Genomic DNA, 19,791 nt, shown 5'->3' on the forward strand with positions numbered 1-19,791 from the left:
TAAACGTTGAGTTCATTAAGGAAAATATCTATCTAAACTGACAACACAGAAAAAAGCCATCATTTCTCTTATTAAATAATGGATGTGCTTATATATTTTCAAAGTCTCGGTTCATTTTAATTTGCCAGTCCATTTCTGATTAATGCAAGAACTGTAAATTTAAGAAATAACTGTGTGATAACATGAAGTAGTTTAAACATGTCACGCCCCATTAAAAAGAAATCAAAGGACAGATGGGAAACAAAGTCATTAACATTCATCAATCTAAAAATGGTTTTCAAGTCATTTTTAAAGCTTTTGAACTTCAGAGAACCACAGAGGAAGCCAGAAGCAGAGGTTGTGGTAGACTTATTTTTACTGCCCGTCATTTTGACAGATGGGGTAAAAACAATCCAGTTACGATCGTTGTCCATCAATTTTAAAAATGATAACGACACATTGAAATTAATGTTCGGCTCCAACAAGCTGAACCAAGAGTGCAAATTGTGCCACCACATTAAGCAGAGAAATACATGCAACTTTTTTTTTTTTTTTTCTCTGCAGTGATAAAAATCACTGACTGTGGCCCCTGGAACTACATATAAACAATGAAATTAAACGATTACACTTATGAACGCACACAACTGCCTCCTGGTTCTCATAACCTGTATTTCTTACCCGCTTGTGCGTAACAAAATGTCTCAAGGGGACTCGCTGCGCACGCTGTCGTCATAAGGTTTCGGACCTTTGACTTGGACAGGCAACTTATCATGGGTGTTTTGATGTTGATCTGCCATGGAGACTGGAATTACGAGCCTCACTTCAAACAAAGTTCAGGGAAGATTTCTCCCATTGAAAAGATCAAAAGTCATCAAGACTCTCTGAACCAGGGGTTTCCTGATCCTGCAAGATCTTGCTTTAGCAGGATAAAATCCAGCAGCAAGCGCTCCTGTGGAGCTTTGAATGGCTTAAAAAGCTAGCTGGAGTATAAATGGACGTGGCAAAGTCAAACTCTCGGTTTAACTGACAGAGATGCTGTGGCATGACCTTAAATAGGCCACTCATGGTCAAAAACACTACAGTGGGGCTTTTTCCCACATAACAGAGAAGAGAGGGGGGACAAATTGCTCCACATCAATGTTTAAAACTCCAGTTATTGCAAATGTTTGATGGCATTTATTAGCACCAAATGTGGAACAGGCAGTAAGCACTTTTTCACTAATGGCCAAGTTGGTTAGGCTAGGTTTATTTTATTTAATAAATGAAATGTTTTAAAAATAAGAAACTGAATTTTGATCATCTTTCCGCCTTGTTGGCGATTAGAAACATGTCGGTGCCCCCCTGGCAGATTTCTGAAATACTTTTTTCACAGCAGTGTAAATGATTTATAACTAAAAAAAAAAAAAAAGGAGGGAGTACTGGTTGTTAATGTGGTGAAGTCTCTGCCTCCCACTGTGTACTTCACAGGAGTTAGTAAAATAATCCTGCTTACGCAAAACACTAACCGGAGAAAAAGCAGATAAAATGCAAGTTTAGTACCATTCACCCTAAGCTGCTTTGGCTTCATTAACCTGATGACAAATGAAAATGCAATTCAGTTTGGTATTTTGTCATAGTACCAATTAACTAACATTAAGGAAGCCTATTGGAGCTTTAGCCAATGTGACTAATTATAGTTAGTCAACAGCCACAATCTAATCAGCTAAATTTCTCAGATTCTCATATAAAAAGGAAGTAGGTTGCACCGGATCATATTTAAGGGTATCAGAATAGAAGAGGCTTACTACAAAAGCACTCCACATGTCAAATTTTTAGTTGAAAAAACTAAAAATTAAGAAACATGTATTTTGTTTCTTACTTCCATCCATATGATGACATGCAATAAAACACTTGCAGGAGTGAATACTTTTGAAAGGCATAACGTTAACATGAGTTCTCACCAGCTGAACGTAGGCCACTTTATAATCTGGCTTCTTGACCCTCTGGTTGAGGTGATTCCTCTTCTTGTTGGACCCTGAAAAACACAGAGCAAAATGGTTTTTAAATGCAAAATGCGTGCCAATCTTATTGCGACACTACTTATTGATAACTGTGAGGAGCTTTACAAAAAGAAAAAAAAAAAGATATTCAGGGCATTTTTCACTTCAACAGTTTAAAATAGCATGCTTAATAGCATGCTTTGAAATGTTTTGAGGAGAATGGATGTGTTTAATTTCCCTGTTGGTGTAAATGCCTGACAATGCTCCATCCCATTGAGAGCTCAGCATAGATTATGCTCTTTATCAACTTCAGATAATAATGTCAATCTCTTCTGTCTCACCTTTCCAATACCTTCAAGTCTAGAAAACAGGGGACATGCTGAGCTGCTAAGTGTAGCAAATGTGTACACTTGTGGGAGTGGGGCAGCATTTAGTCAAACTGAGATCCATTAATTCCTACAACTTCAAGGGATTTCACACAGGTGTGAATTTGACAAATGGTACCGTCAGTGAAGGACAATGGCAAATTATCAAATAGATTCTCCCTCCTTGAGATGCAAATCTCAATAAGACCCTGGTGGTCAAGTCCACAGGCCCATGGAGTAACTGCCACTGCCATGGGAACGGTTTATGACATGAAAAACAAGGGAAACATTCCCCTGTAATGACTCATTTGTACATAAGTGTGTGCCTGCGTGCGCTTTGTGCCACACACACAAAAACACACATACTATATAGCTTGTAATCACTAGCTAGGCAGCGCACAGCTCAGGGAAAGCCCTAAGCAGGGTTGTAAAACACCCCCTCCACACCACCATGCTTAAATGGAGGCCCCTGTGTGGGTGGGACACAGAGGTAACCAAGTGTATGTGCCAATGTGTGTTTGCACATTCGTGTATGTGTTCAGGTTGCTGAGGAAAACCAAAAGGAAACTACTACTACAACTCTTGTACGGCAATATTATGACAAATCGAAAACATAACTGCACACCTTGAAAAGACACCAAACAAGATCTTTCGCCTCTTGAAGGTTTTCCCTAACAAAAAAGACACACAGACAGAGCTTTCACAGAACACTCGCAAACGCAAGCACAACTTCTCCCACATTGAGATTGCGGTCTGGCAACCAGCTATCACGTTACAAATCCCAGACTGGAGAGGTAGCCATGGCAACACCTTCCAAAATACCCCCGCCGCACAAGAGGGAAGAAAGAGTTGCTTGCACCCCTCGCTCTTCTTGGTCCAGTCCCGTCTTTACACTGCCAATGGAGTGGAACCCCTGACGCAGACAGGGATACCTTCTCTGACGCACCTCGGGAAAACCAGGGGCCTTCAGCTGCCCTTTGTTCTCCATCCCACTTCATCCCTTGAAGACTTGCTGCTTTCCTTGAACTCGCTACAACAAGGAGCATTCTTTCCTCCTGTAGCCTCTGACACAATCCTAATAAACAGTGTTAATTGCTTCTCCACTCTATATGCTAGGCGCCTCTCTCCCCATGATACCTTCTTGGTCTGACTGGCTTGACTGACCAATCTCTACCTCCTTCACAGGTAGACGGTGGAAGCTTAGGAACAAAAAAAAAAAAAAAACAGAAAGCAAACAGCTTTTTAATTTGTTTGCTCTCTGTATGGAGCAACCAAATGAGTCTGTAAAAAATACATGGCTGCATTTTTCTTCCTTAAAAGAAAAAAAAAGATGTTAGGAAGCATTGTTAATGCGGTGAAATACCACTAATCTTGATTGCGTAATCATTTTTGGCAAAGAGATAATCAGCGCTCCTAATAGAGGATCCTTAAGTTAGGTAGACTGTGAACTGTATGTGCATGTCTGGAGGAAGCATGGTGTGTTCTGGAACAGCTGGAGGCCAGAGTGCTGCAACAGCAGATTGTCAGATAAGCAGCTGTGTGTGTGTGCACAGAAAAAGGAGGACCAGGCATGAGAACCAATACCGCATTTGGCCGCTGAAAAACACTCCTGCGGCTGCATTTCAATAGAAAATTGTGCACATAAGATGAAACTGCTAATCACCGTTAAATGTCTTTTAAACAGAATCGATTTGACTTTATGCTTCCCAAAACACTTTTTCTCTAAACCTTGCAAACCCTAAGTGGAAAAAAACATGATTTCAACTGGATTAAACTTTTTTTTTTTTTTTAAGAAAAATGGGATGGCTCAAAATGCAACAGCTGATTTTCAAATTCAGTTTTCTGACAAATTACTAGAGAAAGCAGGCTCAATTCAATTTCTAAATATTCTAAATTGTTTTCAAGATATAGGAATGAATTGTTCTTTCTATTTATGATTAGCTTTAAGGGTTAGTAGAGTATTAAGTTTTTGTGCAAATAGCTAGAAAACCTCACCAAATTGTATCCTGGTGCGAACTACTCCAACTGGGACGTTATAGATCTTCTCCAAGTAGTTCTTCACGTCGTACTTGGTCATGCTGTTCAGAACAAACGGGAAAGAGAAAACAGATCAAAGCAAAGGTCATAAGATGTCAGCAATATCACAATTTAAGTGCCACCAAGAGCCATCTCAATACATGTGTGCTGCGACTTCACATTCAGGTACGGCATTTCATCGTATAACGGCGCATTCTCTTAATCGACCTTATTATAGGAATAATGTAGCCCATTTCCAAACTGCATTACAATAATCTCTGCAGTTATATCATGTGCTGTAAAGGGACAGGACACTCATGTGAAAACCCATTCAGCTCCTGCTGAATGGACCATAAAGTGGGGAGAGGAGAAATGTGAGTGTCAGTGTTCATCCAATTAACTGTCTAGGAGTATTGATCGTGCCCAGTGAAATTCTACACAGGAAGTGGACCTGGCACCAACTGATCTGGCGGGCTGGCCTAGCTCAAGGTAGCCCACTGGGTAGCACTGGGAACAGATTCCTCTGCCCAGAGGAAGAAAGGCTTTTAACTGCTAATCAATCTAGTCAATTGAATTAGCCCAGTAGAAAGCCCTTCTCAAATGCGTCAGACAAAGTGCTTAATAGCGACGCTGTGGTCTGACAAGAGAGCCTCGGATGTGGTGTCCTCTATCACCTCATATGTTTCTTTGACAGTGTAGGACACGGTAATTTTCGCTGTTTGTAAAGCAAACAGCTCGACACCTTGAGTGTTCAGTAACAATATAAGATGAAGCAAAGATCTGCCTGAGGAAAATCCCATCTGTGAATACAAAGACTCTTTGTACCAAAGAGTGATGTAATATTTGTTTCCATGCTGTAACTAACAATTGCTGTTCCTCCATAATAAGTTAAACTTTGGCAAAGCTTGCAGTAAAGTAGAAAGACAATGTTTGCATTTTGACAGTATGGAAAAAGGTAGGCTCGACTTTAAAATGATTACGTTTCCATATTTGATTACATAAATTACAAAGGGCTTTCTTTCATTTCATGAGGAATGAGTTGTTAATTAAGATCTCTGAGTTAACGATGATTTGAGACAACTGAGGGCATTTGGTGAAAGATACAAAAGAACTTCTCAGCTCCCACTTAGATTTTCTTTATGCTTTTAGTTAGAAAATCTGTGCAAACAGCAACATTTTAACTAGAAATATATAGAAGGTAAAAACATAAAAATAAAACCTTTAAAGACAAGAAACATATGACATTTTTCACAAAAACATCTTGGTCTTTTAATTCTTCATCTACTGCTCGACTTCAATAAAATGGTTTACTTTCAGATTATTGTGAGAATTTTTCTAATTTGTTCAAGGTTAGTAACCGTAGTTGTTTCAGGTTCAACAGTAAGTTACGTTTTTTTAGGAAGAAATCGATGGTAGTAATGTTTACATTTTCACCAGTCAGTTACAGTTCTTCTGTCGACATCCTGAAGCAAAAAAGATGCACCTTAACAAAATATATTCACCATAAACTATATTGCAAATGGTCAACTCTTTGGCTGTGGTGCATAGATGCTTTTGTACTAAGTGGCCAATCAGCACTGTTAGTGTTTTCAGTCCACTAATCATCCCCTACAACTAAAAGTAGCATGCCAGACCTTGTAAATTGGAAATGTTATAAATTCATATAGCAAATATATCTAGTACTAATCATATTAACTTCTCAAAGTACTTTACTCTGAAATCTAACCTATTGCGCACATGCATACACTGATACAAATGAACAGACAACTTGAGGTTGAGTGCCTTGCAAAAGGGAATATTTGACATGTGGCAGGAGGAAACCGGAATACAATCCACAATTTTTAGATAGCAAAACAACTACTATTCCAACTGAGCCTCAGTCGTCCACTGGTGACAGAACAAGAGACTTTGCACGATACAACTTGAACTTTATTTGGTAATAAACATCACAAATGTTTTGTTTTTTTTCCTTCAAACAATTAAGTTGGATGTGCTTGAGTTTGTTCATAACCAACTCCAGTAATTTCAACAATTTCAAGGATTGTATCTGCTTACAGATACAATCATAAAAGCTGAAGTCTGTAAAACTTATCAATAAGCAGACTATATTGTCAGTGTAAGCTTTATTGTGCCCAAATTCACAAAATCTTCTAAATAGAAGGTGGATGGTTATAATGTTTTGTCTTTTAGGGTGCATATGCAGATGCTTGCAGGAGAGCACTCATTGAACCTTTTTTTTTTTTCCTATGCCAATTTAGAACGAAGGATCCCAAGATGTAACACACAGATGAGCCTTTCTGCTCCATTTGCACCCACCTCTCCCAATAACCACCATCTCACAGAGAGTGTGCCAGAGGGAAGCAAAGCAGAGCGGAGTGACCAGGGGTACTTGAGTCCATGAGAGCTGGAAAGAGTAATTGCTTAGAGAGGTGGGTTTTCCTAGAAAGCAGGGTCGGGGAACTGGAGGAGAGGGAAGTAGCTTGAGGTCTGTTGAGTCTCATGTGGATCATTAGCAGGACGAGCACTGATCCTGATTAATGAGAAGAACGTTTTCTAAATAAGCAGTGCTTTTAACACTTCAGATATCCAGTCACCACAAACCAACAGATGGTATAGATGAGGTCTTGGCACAGTCATGTCTTTTACTATGCTTGTAGTTAATGAATAGGTACTTGACATAGCTCAGGAACTGAGAAAAAAAAACCCATCAAGAAACATCATTTTAAATAGCTGCCAGCTAACAAGATTTTTTGGAAAAGGCTTTGCATCTTTCAAAGAAAGAAGGGGAAAATGTGATCCCTCCCCCATTCATTCCTTGGAGAGCAAAGCTAAAAGCGTTTATTCTTGACATATAAACAAAACTATTTGCAGACATAAACATATTTTTTACAAGCAAGAAACTTCCTCCAGGTTGGGAATGCCTTTCTTTACTGTCTGTAAAATATAAAGTGTTAGTCCATGTGAGAAAAAGCATGAATTGAAATGAAAGCAGACATGAGGAAGATGATACATGGAACTCAAACATTTGTGTTTTCCTTGAAATGGATTAAATGTCCAGATGTAAATCAAAACTAGCTGTTAACAGATGATGATTTCCAGGCAGATGTTCCCTCTCTCCTAACGTATATAGAAGGTTACATTAAACCCATATATAGCAAGACAACTACCCCAAACATTCAGGTATATAATCATAGAGTTAAACAATTATTCCTTGTGATGACAAGACCAAGGAGTTATAAAAACAAACTAAGAGGCCCCAACATAGTCAGTTAAACTTAGTAAAAGTTGAATTTTAGAACAGCACATCATAGTTGTGGTCAAAGAGAAGGTCTACAAACTAATTTGTTAGAAAAGATGCAAATTTTCCCCCTCCCCATTTTCATCACCAAATTTGGCACAAGATGAACACATTTATCTTAATAGTCAATTTAGATAAGAACTACCGTATTTTCCGCACTATAAGGCGCACCTAAAAACCTTCAATTTCCTCAAAAGCCAACAGTGTGCCTTATAATTCGGTGCGCCTTATATATGGACCAATATTGAGCCACAACAGGTCTAGCAACTACAGTAAGCAGCCGCCAACTTCATTTTCGCCCATAGAAGAAGAAGCGCGCGGTGCATGCTGGGATAGTCGTCAGAACGCTGGTTTGTAATCTATTAATAAAGTTTGACTGACCTATCTACCTACCGACCATCTATAATCAGGTTGTCTGCAGGTCATTTAGCACCACGTTCTCCACGAACATGCTGGCGAACGGAGAAGGGTGACCATCGTCCGGCCACGCCCCGGCCCAGTCGCGGAAGGCTCTCCTCGCCGACCGGAGTTGGACTGTTTTGTTGACATTCCCTTTTAGTGCAGCTCCATCTAGTGGATGCATAACGTAACTCCAGCTTCTACTGTAGCGTCTATTCTATGAGTCTTATAATGTGGTGCGCCTTACATATGAAAAGTTTTAAAAAAGGCCATTCATTGAAGGTGCACTTTATAATCCGGTGAGCCTTATAAGTGCAGAAAATACAGTAATTTAAAGTCCCTTTTAGCTGAGAAACCTTCTGTAGTACTCAGAAATATTGACTGAAGACTGCTGAAATAAAACACGAAAGTTGTTCCAGTCACTGTTTCAGTAAAACTCAGTTTGTTTAATCAGTGTACATGCACTTAGAAAGCACAAATTAATGTTATTTCCCTGGGTATTAACAGTAGCATATAGTTTATTGTGTTTTGGAAAAAATAGTTACTATGATCGGAATAAGTCATCAGAATCATGTTTGTTTGCCAAGTTTGTGAACACAAACAAGGAAATTGACTTTGGGTGCAGAGATTTTAGCTTTTCCTAACCCTAGACCTTTACAACTCCTGGATGGAGGGAAGCTCAGACTCAATGATCCTCTCTACATATCTAATTGTTCACTGCAATTTGGACCTGTCCCATTTTGTGGATGAGCCAAACCACAGTGATGGATGAACACAGAACAGACTGAATAACGGCAGTGTAAAAGACTAGCAGCTCCTGTGGTGGGTTGTACTTTTTGTCACAAGAAGTGAAAGTCTCTGCTGTGCCTATTTCTGAACAGTGTCTATGTCTCAGAAATATCTCAGCACCCAAGAAAGGATAGCTCCTATGAACCATAAGGGAGGCACAGAAGTTGTAGTGTTGTTGAGAAAGGGGTTTAATGGAAATCAATGGTCATACAGGCTCAAGCAAGTTGAGTACAGGTGGTTCTGACAGCACCAGTGGACCAGATGAGCCACTTCCTGTCTCTATGGACACTGTTGGGAAACGAGATATTTACTGCCTGTTGCTCGTTGTTATCTCGTCTCCCCAAGTCCATTAATGTTGTGTGTAAAAGTGAAACCATAAAGACAAACAGTCACTGTTCAACTTCACAATCAACCAGAATTTTATTCAAACAATCAATTGCATAAAATCACCTCAACATCTCAACATAATCATCAGAAACCAAAGCCACAAAGAAGAAATTAAATACTTTAGAAAAATACAAAAATACGAAGACGCGCCTTCGGAGACCAGTTAAGACAGTTCCACCCCAGTGACCTGACTGGCTGTTTTAGCTCAATTACTTTTATATCAAGGATTGTTTCTACTGTCTGATGCGTTCTAACGTACAGTTTAGAGGTGGACTCCTGCGTACAAAACAGCACCACGTCATTACATGCTGCCTGTATGCCAGAGACCATGCAGGTGTTACCAAGTAGGTCTCATGTCCCTTTCTTAGTCTTCTGATGTTAAAAGAGCCTATTTACTTCTTCATCAGAGACCTTAAGTCCAGGTAGGGGGTCTGAGGAAAGTAGAGTGGTTGGTGTAAGGAGAGGTCCTGTGTCAGAGTGATATGTGGATGAGTTGGTAGGAGGTATGAATGGCTGCCTTCCAAACCTGCAGCAGAAGCTGTTAAGGTGGTTTGTCAGAATGGACAGTTTCAGCAATCCCATTCAGGTCTGTGGTTGAAGCTTCAGAAACACTTCAATAGATGCGGTCAAAACAAGCCTATATCATTTGCTTAGACTGCTCCATCAACTTCCTGACAACAGGATTAGAGGTCCTTAGTTTCTGCCTATAGGTTGGAATGAGATGAAGCAGGCCATGATCAGAAAGTCCCAAATTGGCCCTGGTGACAGCCTGATATGCATCTTTCAAAGCTGTGTTGCAGTAGTCCAGTGTGTTTATAAATCGCTGTTGGGGTACAATATGTGCTATCTGTATTTTGGAAGTACATTGGAAAGATTTGCACTGTAAAAATCGCCAAGAACAATGACAAGAGAGTCTGGGTGCATTTCCTCAACATCAGTTAACTAGCCGTTGTTCAACTTCTGATCTGCAGGTTTGCAAGGTAGAATCTTTATACGTAATCTAACTAAATTAAAAAAGTAAATTATTTTTGGACTTTGTTTTTCACCAACATTTGGTTTGCAAGACTGGATGTTGGCAGTGACAAATTATTAATGGAGTTTTTTAAAAGCTCTTTATGTTGCTCTTCATCCTCATTGCAAGAAATACTGCAAAGTATCATGATAAAACTTCAAGTCCATATTGCTCATTGCTACTATGTATTCTAATTCGTGTATATGATTACAACACGCAATGTTGTATCAGAAAACCTTTTTCCTCACAAACCTCAATCAATTTAAGCCTCCCATCTTGGCTACAAACTGGAATATAGTCTGGAAAAAGCCCTGGGCTGAAAGTTGAGGAGAAAATGTCAAGTTGCAACTGTACATAAACAAGGCTAAACTTAGACAAAGGGTGTGGTGTCCCTAAAAATGATGCAGGCAACATCTGATCATCGTCCCAGTATAAACATCCACCCGACTCCATAAGCTAACCTTTCACACTTCTGCCTCTTAAGAATAAAAACCAGTCTCGAGCAACTGCTGAGGCCGAAGGCATCGTTCCACACCAACTGGTATATATTTATAAGCAAACGCAAATGCTAGAAAGATTCCTCGACTGAGACGATGAAAGAACTCCAGGCACAAAACCTAGAAGGGAATCAGGTGACGCAAACCAGTGTTAAGGTTAAATTTTGGTCTGTTGTTGCCAAGCAAGCTTAGGCTAACACTGGACTTGATGACAAAAATCATTTTCAAAACTCATTCTGTTCCATCATTTGAGAAAAAGTGTAAATGGGAGATATTTATGACTGTGTGCACAAAGGAAAAGAAAAACACCTTGGACTCTATCTCACTAAAACAGTTGCTTAAACACAGCCAGTATGTCAATTTACAGGTTAGACCATACATCTCTATCAGCTGCTTTAAATGCAACCCTTCATCAGCATTAATCTACATGCCCTTAGATATTTCCTATTTTTAAATGTCTGCTAACTCATGCTAACCCGAGAGGATTATGAGTATCATTTACAACAGTTTAATGTGGTTCATGCACACCTGTGCTCCAAAAGCACGAGAGAAGTAGGTGAAAGGCCACAGTTAGAAACTCAGAAGTGAAACAGAGGGCAGGGGCAGCTCTGATTAATTTTAAATGACATTCAGTGACGCACTATTGCCAACAAATACTGCATAGTAATTTTATCCATAAGTGCCTTTGCACTATTATATTTTTGGACAAAATGTACCAAAAAAAAGCTTATTTTTTTGCTTTTCTTGCCTTAAACAGTTATTAGCAAAAATACAACTGCACACTTTTCATTTCAAGATTCCAATATTTTTTCAGACTACACTTTCTAGATTTTTTTCCCCTGTCATTTTTATAACATTCTGAACAACAGAGTAGAAGTATTTGCCATATTCAGTAGTTTCAAAATAAATTTAAAAGAATCAAAATGGTGAAACTTAAGAGTGTGGTACATGGGCCATGTTACTGCTAAATCTGGGCTGGAGTGTCCCATCACGAATGAACCTCATTTAAAGACCCATTTATGAACTTTGGATCCTTTTTTGATATCTTTCTTGGAACCCCCAAGAACTGCAGCCTTAGACTTGGTTTTAGTCTTTAATAAATTTGTGTGGATTCAGTCAATAAGTCAAAGGTCAAATCATTGATGGCTGAAATGTTCAAATCAAGGCTTGGTGTGGCTAACCAAAACTAAAATACATATTAATCAATGTAAGACCTGCACGATTCTTTCTCTAGAACTAAAAGCAACAAGAAAGTGGTTTTTTTCTTCCTTTTTTCACTTTAGACTTTGATAATGATAAAAAAAATTCTATACATTTCAAGTTTGCATAGGAATTCCCTTTTAAACTGCAAGTTTGACCTAAAATAACCCGTTTGAAGACACAGAGGAGGCAAACTGATGTAAACCCTTTCATATAGTAAGCAACAACACAATTGGTTTGGCAGATGGTGAGTGGGCAGTCGAATAAATATTGTGTGAAACAATGACGATCTGGTGTCTACCTCCATTTGGGTGGAATTATTGGTCAGCGTGGTGATTCATATTTTGAAAACGATGAGCTCACTCTGAGGTGTGACTATGTGAATGCCAGACCCCTTTAGTGTGATCAACTTAGCGTCCAACACTGGTCAAATGAGAGTACAAATATGAAGCAGCATGTAAATCTGATGAACCCACAAGCAGTGGCAAGCTGTATCCCTTGTTTGTTTGTTTTTTTTTTTTAAGATCACTATGATTGGCAGCCTGGGCTGACTGAACATGTTGACATTTAAAGCTGATAATTATTGTCAGCGTCCTAAAAAACTGTTCAAGCATGTTCTATATGTCAAAGCCCATTTCATAATAAGCTCAAACAGAAGAATTTAAAAAAGTGTGAGCAATAGTGGACCCATAAGCATTTCTAGGTCTATTATTAGCAAGCAACTGATAAACAGCGTCAGCGGAAATAAAACTCTGTGTCAAAACTTGGTTGTAAGTCAGTTGTTTCAGAATTTCATTTAATACAACTTGTAGTTGATTTAGGGTTTAATCTTTTTCACTGTCATTTTTTTTTTCCAATGGAAAACTTTTCAATATATTTATTTCAGTCAGTGTTAATATTTTTGGTTACAATTATTTATTTCAACGCCAATATTTCTTTTCAGACAGTTGGCCCCGTGCCCATTGCTGGTTGTCTTAATATCGGTAATGCACATGTTTGATGACATCATGTACAGCATGTTAATGTTGCAGTCTTCCGAAAATATTTAATAACTCTGCGCGACATATTTGATCTCTTTGATCGGCCATAAATCAGCAGTAATGTACACAGGGTGAAGCAGACAGTACGATGCTGCACTGACAGGGGACAGTGTTGACCCCCATAGACACAATGTGCAACAGCTGTGATTACCCTAGTTGGTAGTAGAGTCAAATATGAGGTATAAATTAATCCAAACTCTTAATAAGAGCATGCTAGGTAAGAAAAATTATTATAATTTTATTTCATTCATCCCTGTCCAACATGCATACGCAACTCTTTCCCTAAATTAAACAAGTTTATCATGTTAACCTAGTTTTTCATTAAGAAAATACCTCTGTAAAACCAGGAGAAACAGCCTGAAATTAATTATTAGACAAACAATAACCCAACAAAACTCACGTACAAGCACGCTCTCATTTAAATAGTTGATAGCTCACAAAAAACGCACGTACACACACACACACACCATGTCCTTGGATGTTCTCCCCTGAGCATTGCAATAACTCAATTAAATCAACTAATTTGACACTGCTGTCATTGTTTGAGGTACACAAACTCAAAACAGAGGAACTGAACCCCTGGCACCAAATACTGCTCTGACAAAAACGACACATGGACCAATATTAAACTCTTGCAGTGGCCTGGACCATTGTGTGGCCTGGTTTGAGCTCTGTGTTGATTGTTTTATTCGGGAATAATTAATTAGTTTTTTTTTTTTTTAAAGAACTGAGCAAAAATATGAAACAAGGAATGGAGGTTTCCTCATGTCATGTTTTCCTTTCCTTACTTCCACATGAACTTTCCTTGGCACTGGGATGATTCAGAAACCCTCATGACTCTTGTGGCTACCACGATTCCTTTTAAGAAAGGCTGCCTGTTTTAGCAAGTTGACTTGGCAAACCACTGGAAGGCTTTTTATGTGGCTCCTTGTTTGATACAAGTTTGGTTAAATCTACTTTGAGGCTTTTTATAGTGCTTTACTGGTTGGTGAATGAAATATAAGAATTCCCTGGGAAAGACAGGGAGGAGGACATCGTAACAAATGGAGGTGTTGCAAAGCTGCAGACGACAGGCACTTACTGCATTCTGGAAGAATCTCATACCATGAGGCTCACGTTCCCCGAGAAAACCGTTTATCAAATAAGTGACAGCCAAACAGTGCTTAAGTTGACACAGATATTAATTTGTTGACAGAATTCATAAACTAAATTGTTCTTAGGTGAGCTAATACAGAAAAATTGTGCAATAAGGCTAATGGAAAATACCATCATGATAGATGATACATGCCAAGCTCAGGACAAACTCAACAGGGACTCTTTTTCCAAACCAAGACGATGTTTAAATACAAAACGTTATCTTGTGTCTCAATACATGACCTCCCTTAACACATTATATAAATGTGAAAAAAGTAACGAGTTCTTTATTAAGAAATCTTGACACACCACTGCCTACTTTTTTTTAATTAATCTCTGACGAATGTGATTTAAGTGGGGGCCAGAAAGAAAGAAAGAAAAAAAAAATAACCTTGTGTTAGCCAAAGAATTTATTTTCTGGATGAATTTTATAATTGTGAGCTAGCAACGTCAAATGTGCCCACCTTCATTTCCACACTTCACATCTGGTAGGTTCATTTCCTGGAAATGAACCTCAAAACAGAACGCTCAAGCATGCATTCTGTTTTGGTGCATAAATAATTCAATTTTAGACTCATCTGTCCAAAAGTGATTGAAGAAGTCGTGGTGTTTGTCTGGCAAATTTCAGAGTTTTCTTAAGCGGCTCATCCACGGGAGCAGGTTAAAACCATTCATCTTCAGCCTGTCCCGGCCGGATGAATCTCCATTAGCAAATCTTTCGCAGTTCTGCACGACTTTTCTGTGTTTTTCTAACAGGAGAAGCACAGACCACACCAAGTCGTGTATTACACGCAACTGTTTCGATTGACAGCAGACTGCATTTTTTTGATTTACGTCACTGAAAACTTGAAGCAACATCTCAACCACCGCAGTGTGGAGGAGCGTAATCGTCAGTGTCACCTTGAGCAACTGGAGGAGCACATGAGTCAACCTCGGGAGCAGTGGACCGTGATTTCTCTCTGAAGAATGCGTACACAATGAAGAAGAGAGAAACAGTGCAGCTTTGGTCAACATTCTGTGGAAGTTAATTTTTTCTTTTTTTTACATCAGCCAGTGTCAAACACTAGATTTACATAATATTAGTTTGGTGTGATGTGCATTTTCATTTGGTCTGCTGGAATCTTTCTCTCATGTTTGGCTATTGTTTATGTCTTTTGACTGCATTACCTAAATCCAAAAAGGTTACAAATTAAAAAAATAAGTAAAAAATTGTCACAATACAGGTAGATTTGTACGTAGAGCAAACTATGCAACTAATCCGAGTACTTTATTGTTCCCAAAAGGAAATTAAATAAATTCACTTAATTTAAATTATTGTAATTTTTTAAATTATGTTTGGGCCAACAATGAATTTCGGCAAGAAAAACGGAAATAGATGTGAGTCCATAAAAAAAAACAGAACCTCGAGGTTCTCGATTGTGGAGTGTCACCGCAAAAAGAATAAAAAATAAAAAAATAAAAACATCGGAGCAATGACCAGAGCCCCCGTGCGTTCAGAGCGTGCCCAAGTTCCCACTTTCCTACCCATATTCACACCCACAGTAGAGCGGCATAGACTCCAACGAACACACTCCAAACCAACCTGAACCAGACATTAACCAGCTCGAGTGAAATCTGACCACGGAGAAGCAGCTTTAGAGTGCAAAAGTTTTCACCTTGCCCAGTCGGAAGCACAAAAGACTATATACTGAGGTTTAAATAGGGCACACCTTATTCTGCAAAATATTGCACATTGTGTTTTTTTAGTTATGTATGACAAGAAATTTTTAAGCCGTCTTTCCCTCTTCTCCTGTAATTGTTTAGCTACAATAATCATTTTCTTTTGTATTGCAAATTTTCACAATAATTGTCTCCAAAGATGTTTGAGAACCACATGGAGTGACCTAATTTTCCAATGCGACTGTATAAACAAAGCTACACGCAGCACATGTGCACTTATGATGTGCATCGTATCAAAGTGGCTTAGTGGTGCAAAAGAAACAGGAGAGTTGTGCTCAGCGCAGATGAAAGGCAGAAGAAAGCCGCTCCTCGTTGTTGGTTTACCCTTTGTCAGGCAAGGGTTGAGATATGCACACTCTCTACTTTTACCCTCCCATCAGCGGAGAACAATAGATGTGCAGAAGTTGCTCAACACTAAGTATCAAGATCATAATAGGTATTGTTTGGAGGAAAGCCATCGGGGAACCTGAGACTTCAGGTGAGAGAAGAGACAGTTGAGAAGATTAGAGTAAAAGAGCAGCGTGTGAAGGATTACATTTATTGTTCAGTATTTGGGTCTTATAATCATTCAGCAAAACACCAAACAGAGGGGCGACTGAACTTTTTATATAAAGACAGTTCTATAAAGCTTGTTACACTCATACAGAGAGAGTGGATTTAGGTAATCAGTATTCAAAAATCATTAGCCCAAACAATGACCTGGTTTCAACAATGAGATTAAGTGGAACATTTATGGTGGGCGATTGCCATTGTGCGATGCATTGTGTTCCAACTCCGATGGCCTAAGGCCACTGCAAGGTGAGATTACAAGAGGGGTGTGAGTGTGTGTATATGTGGGTGTAAACCTGGAAATTTGATGATGTCCTAGAGCAGAGAGGAAATACTTACAGTGCACAAAAGGCTCGAGAACAATCATAAAGATGAACAAATGCTACCCTCCCACAGGCAGAACCAGAATTGAAAGGAAACAAAAACTGCCCAGGTGTTTCAAACAAGAGAGATTGGTCTTAGATATGTAGTATTTAAGAAAGCAGAAAAAAGTAAAGATTAGAGAAAAGGGCAGAAACTAACAATAGCACTTGACAATTAGATGAGAAAAATGTTGAACAAAATAAACTGAGGAGGTCAACACAGTACAAAATAGGGGTCAGAAATAACAGGTGTAGATCATGAAATATTTTTAAAAAATGTTGTTGAGCGACCAAAGCAGAGAAATCATGAGACTGTCCATAAGTCACACTCCTTCAACTTCAGAACGAAAAAACAACATACGTAGATGGGGTTTAATGTTGAAATTGGTACGGTTAGTTGAAATAAAATTAACTTTAGGAATAAATTAAGTGGTCGTTTGGCAATGGCAGCGGAGAAAGTCATTCAGTCCATGTTGGCCACGTTTCCAAATATTGAGCAATTAGATTTGGAGCAAGAGCGGGGTACGGTTGTTTGCAGCGCATACAATTTCTGGTGAGTTTCATAGAGTACCTTCCTTCACAATCAATGTGGCACATTGCATGCATCACGGGCAAACGTTAGCAACTGGGTAAAATTTAAAACCTCAACACAGACCAGCCCTCCAGCAAGCAATCGTTTCTCAATAGCCAAAGGTATTCTCTCGCATTCTACTTCATAATCCATTACTATTTTGTGATGGACTACCAGATAAACTCCAAATGAAAAATATATCGAAGTTTGCCAATGCAATGTGGCAAAATGTGCGGACGTTCAAGGGGTTATGAATACTTTGATGGGCTGTAACCCCGGGGGGTGTCATTAAAATGAAGATGGCCTTATAGTACCAACTGGCTTCATGATACAATCATCACTAGCTCTCATTAACAGCTGCTCAGTTCAAGAGTGTACTCACGCTTCCACGCCTACAACAGCTTTCACTGCCTCCCTGACTCACTCATCAATAAGCTGGGAGTGGGAGTGATATTTAGTTTGTGTCATCGTCTCTCGACGTGGGAACTCATACTACATGTTTGAATAAATACAGAAAAATAACAGCATTTTGAGCGCACAATGAGGCCCCAGCAGCGTATCAATCAGCTGTGTACCTCTCGCAGGCATCAAAGACTGGAAGGAAAAATAACATCACACACCCTTTTCAAAACACACACGCACCCTGCACTTACCCACTTTTGTGCATGTGTACACAGAGACGCACACCATTCTCACTAACTGACTCGCCCACACTGACAACGGTGCACGTGCACACACACATACACACAATTACATAAGCACCCTAGGAGTTTGGCAGAGAGGAGGCAAAAATCAGAGTGGGAGGCCAAGCACCTGGATGAACAGATTATGGTCTAAACCCCACCAGAGACACATAGACGATCTGCTGCAAACTTCAATTTTTCTCCTTAGCATGGGTTCTGGGCCTCTCTTCGCCTGAGGAACACTACAAGCCTCAGTAACCTTGGCTCACAGACGTACCCAAAACTCTGCTCATCTGCAGTTGGGATGACTGGTAAGGGCATGCGCAAGAGCTTCATCGCAGAATATGACCTGTCCAAAACCATCAAAGTAAAACTCTGCGTGCATTTATTACTATATATGTTGGACTTTTACACAAATTCATCACAGGAGCAATATAATGCTAAACCCTGGAAGTGGTCTTGTGGTAAAACATTTAGCATACTGCATTAGATATGACATTTGGAGAACGTTCAAGAACATTTTTCTTTTTCTCAGAGGTGTTAGTATTGGCTCCTCTGGTGGTGATTGATGTTTGACATCTTGCTGTCAACAACTTCCTCTAAACTCCCACAATCTCGCTAAAGAAAAGCACTTTGAAAATCATCACCTATATTTGCTCGCCTTGCAACTGCTGTGCTCAGATATTTAAGATTTGTACAAGACGAGCCTTTCAAATGACATCACTGAAACTGTTGTGCTCAAATATTTAAGATTTGTACAGTACATACAGTTCACTCTTGACTTTGTTTTCTATTCTTGACGCAATCATGCCATCTGGTGGCCAGTACAGTTAAATTCACATTTTATTTAACACCCCAACTGTCACCCTCAAAATGCTTGCATGTTAGCCAAATGGACAGCAGTGACAGTGAAATAAATCAATAAATGTCAGTAATAAGGCAACAATCACTCATGTTTCAAATTAAAGAGGCTATAATATGTAGACTCAAAACTTCATCAAAACATTTAACATTATAACATTCAAGTCTATATATACATATCCATCCATCCATCCATTTTCTTTACACCCTTGTCCCTTAGTGGGGTCGGGAGGGTTGCTGGTCCCTATCTCCAGTTAACGTTCCGGGCGAGATGTATATAAAACACACAGAGGGGATCAACTTAGACTAACAAGAGCCACACAAAGAAACCTTTCACTTGACATTTTATAATCTCCAAAGAACAGATTCAAAGGGGTGATTTGCGTAATTCCTTCTTGTGATCTTGTTTTTTGAAAACTGAGTACAGTAAGAATTTTACATTCTGTCACCTCAAAAGTTTGCTATTTGTACTTAAAAAAAAAAAAAGCTTTTTACTAAGCTATACAACAGTCAATATAATGGTGCATGATTATCCAAAAACCTCCTGATACAATGAGACAGTATTTTTAGTAGAGGTGTGCCGATCGATCGGTCACCGATCATAATCGGACCGATTTCCGTGAAAAAGTGCATGATCGGTGATCGGCGATCATTGGCTCTTGTTGCCGATACCGATCACCTGCCTCTCATTTCGCAGCCTGCCTGTGCAGCTGGTCTCCTTTTTCCTTCACACTGCGCAAACGCGCAGCAACAAATCCTAAGCGATGTGGAACTATAACGCACTGAGTGAATGGGGAAGTTTGCGTGTTGCGGCGGAAAATTAAAGCACTTGGGGTGAAGCAGGTCAAAATGCATCAACACAACGAAACTAATACGAGTACGACATAAAAACAGTGCCATACTTGACGGAGTTTGGCTACATCGCGGCTCCCTGCAGTAAAAAAGACATAT

The 19,791-nt window shown here is 39.3% G+C and overlaps 1 protein-coding gene across 2 annotated transcripts in view; it reads right to left on the reverse strand.

Annotated features, from left to right (window-relative positions):
* The window catches only part of mrpl23 (mitochondrial ribosomal protein L23), a 111,151-nt gene that overhangs the window by 89,810 nt on the left and 1,550 nt on the right, over positions 1-19,791 (reverse strand). For both annotated transcript variants that reach the window (XM_007561421.2, XM_007561420.2), the window contains exons 3-4: positions 4,319-4,401; positions 1,920-1,993 (exon numbers count right to left, since the gene is read on the reverse strand). In XM_007561421.2, coding sequence (XP_007561483.1) covers positions 1,920-1,993; positions 4,319-4,401 — 157 coding nt within the window. The remainder of the gene's footprint in view (positions 1-1,919; positions 1,994-4,318; positions 4,402-19,791) is intronic.

The sequence above is a fragment of the Poecilia formosa genome, unplaced genomic scaffold (assembly GCF_000485575.1).
Source record: "Poecilia formosa unplaced genomic scaffold, Poecilia_formosa-5.1.2 Scaffold126, whole genome shotgun sequence".
In the NCBI taxonomy this organism is placed as follows: Eukaryota; Metazoa; Chordata; class Actinopteri; order Cyprinodontiformes; family Poeciliidae; genus Poecilia; species Poecilia formosa.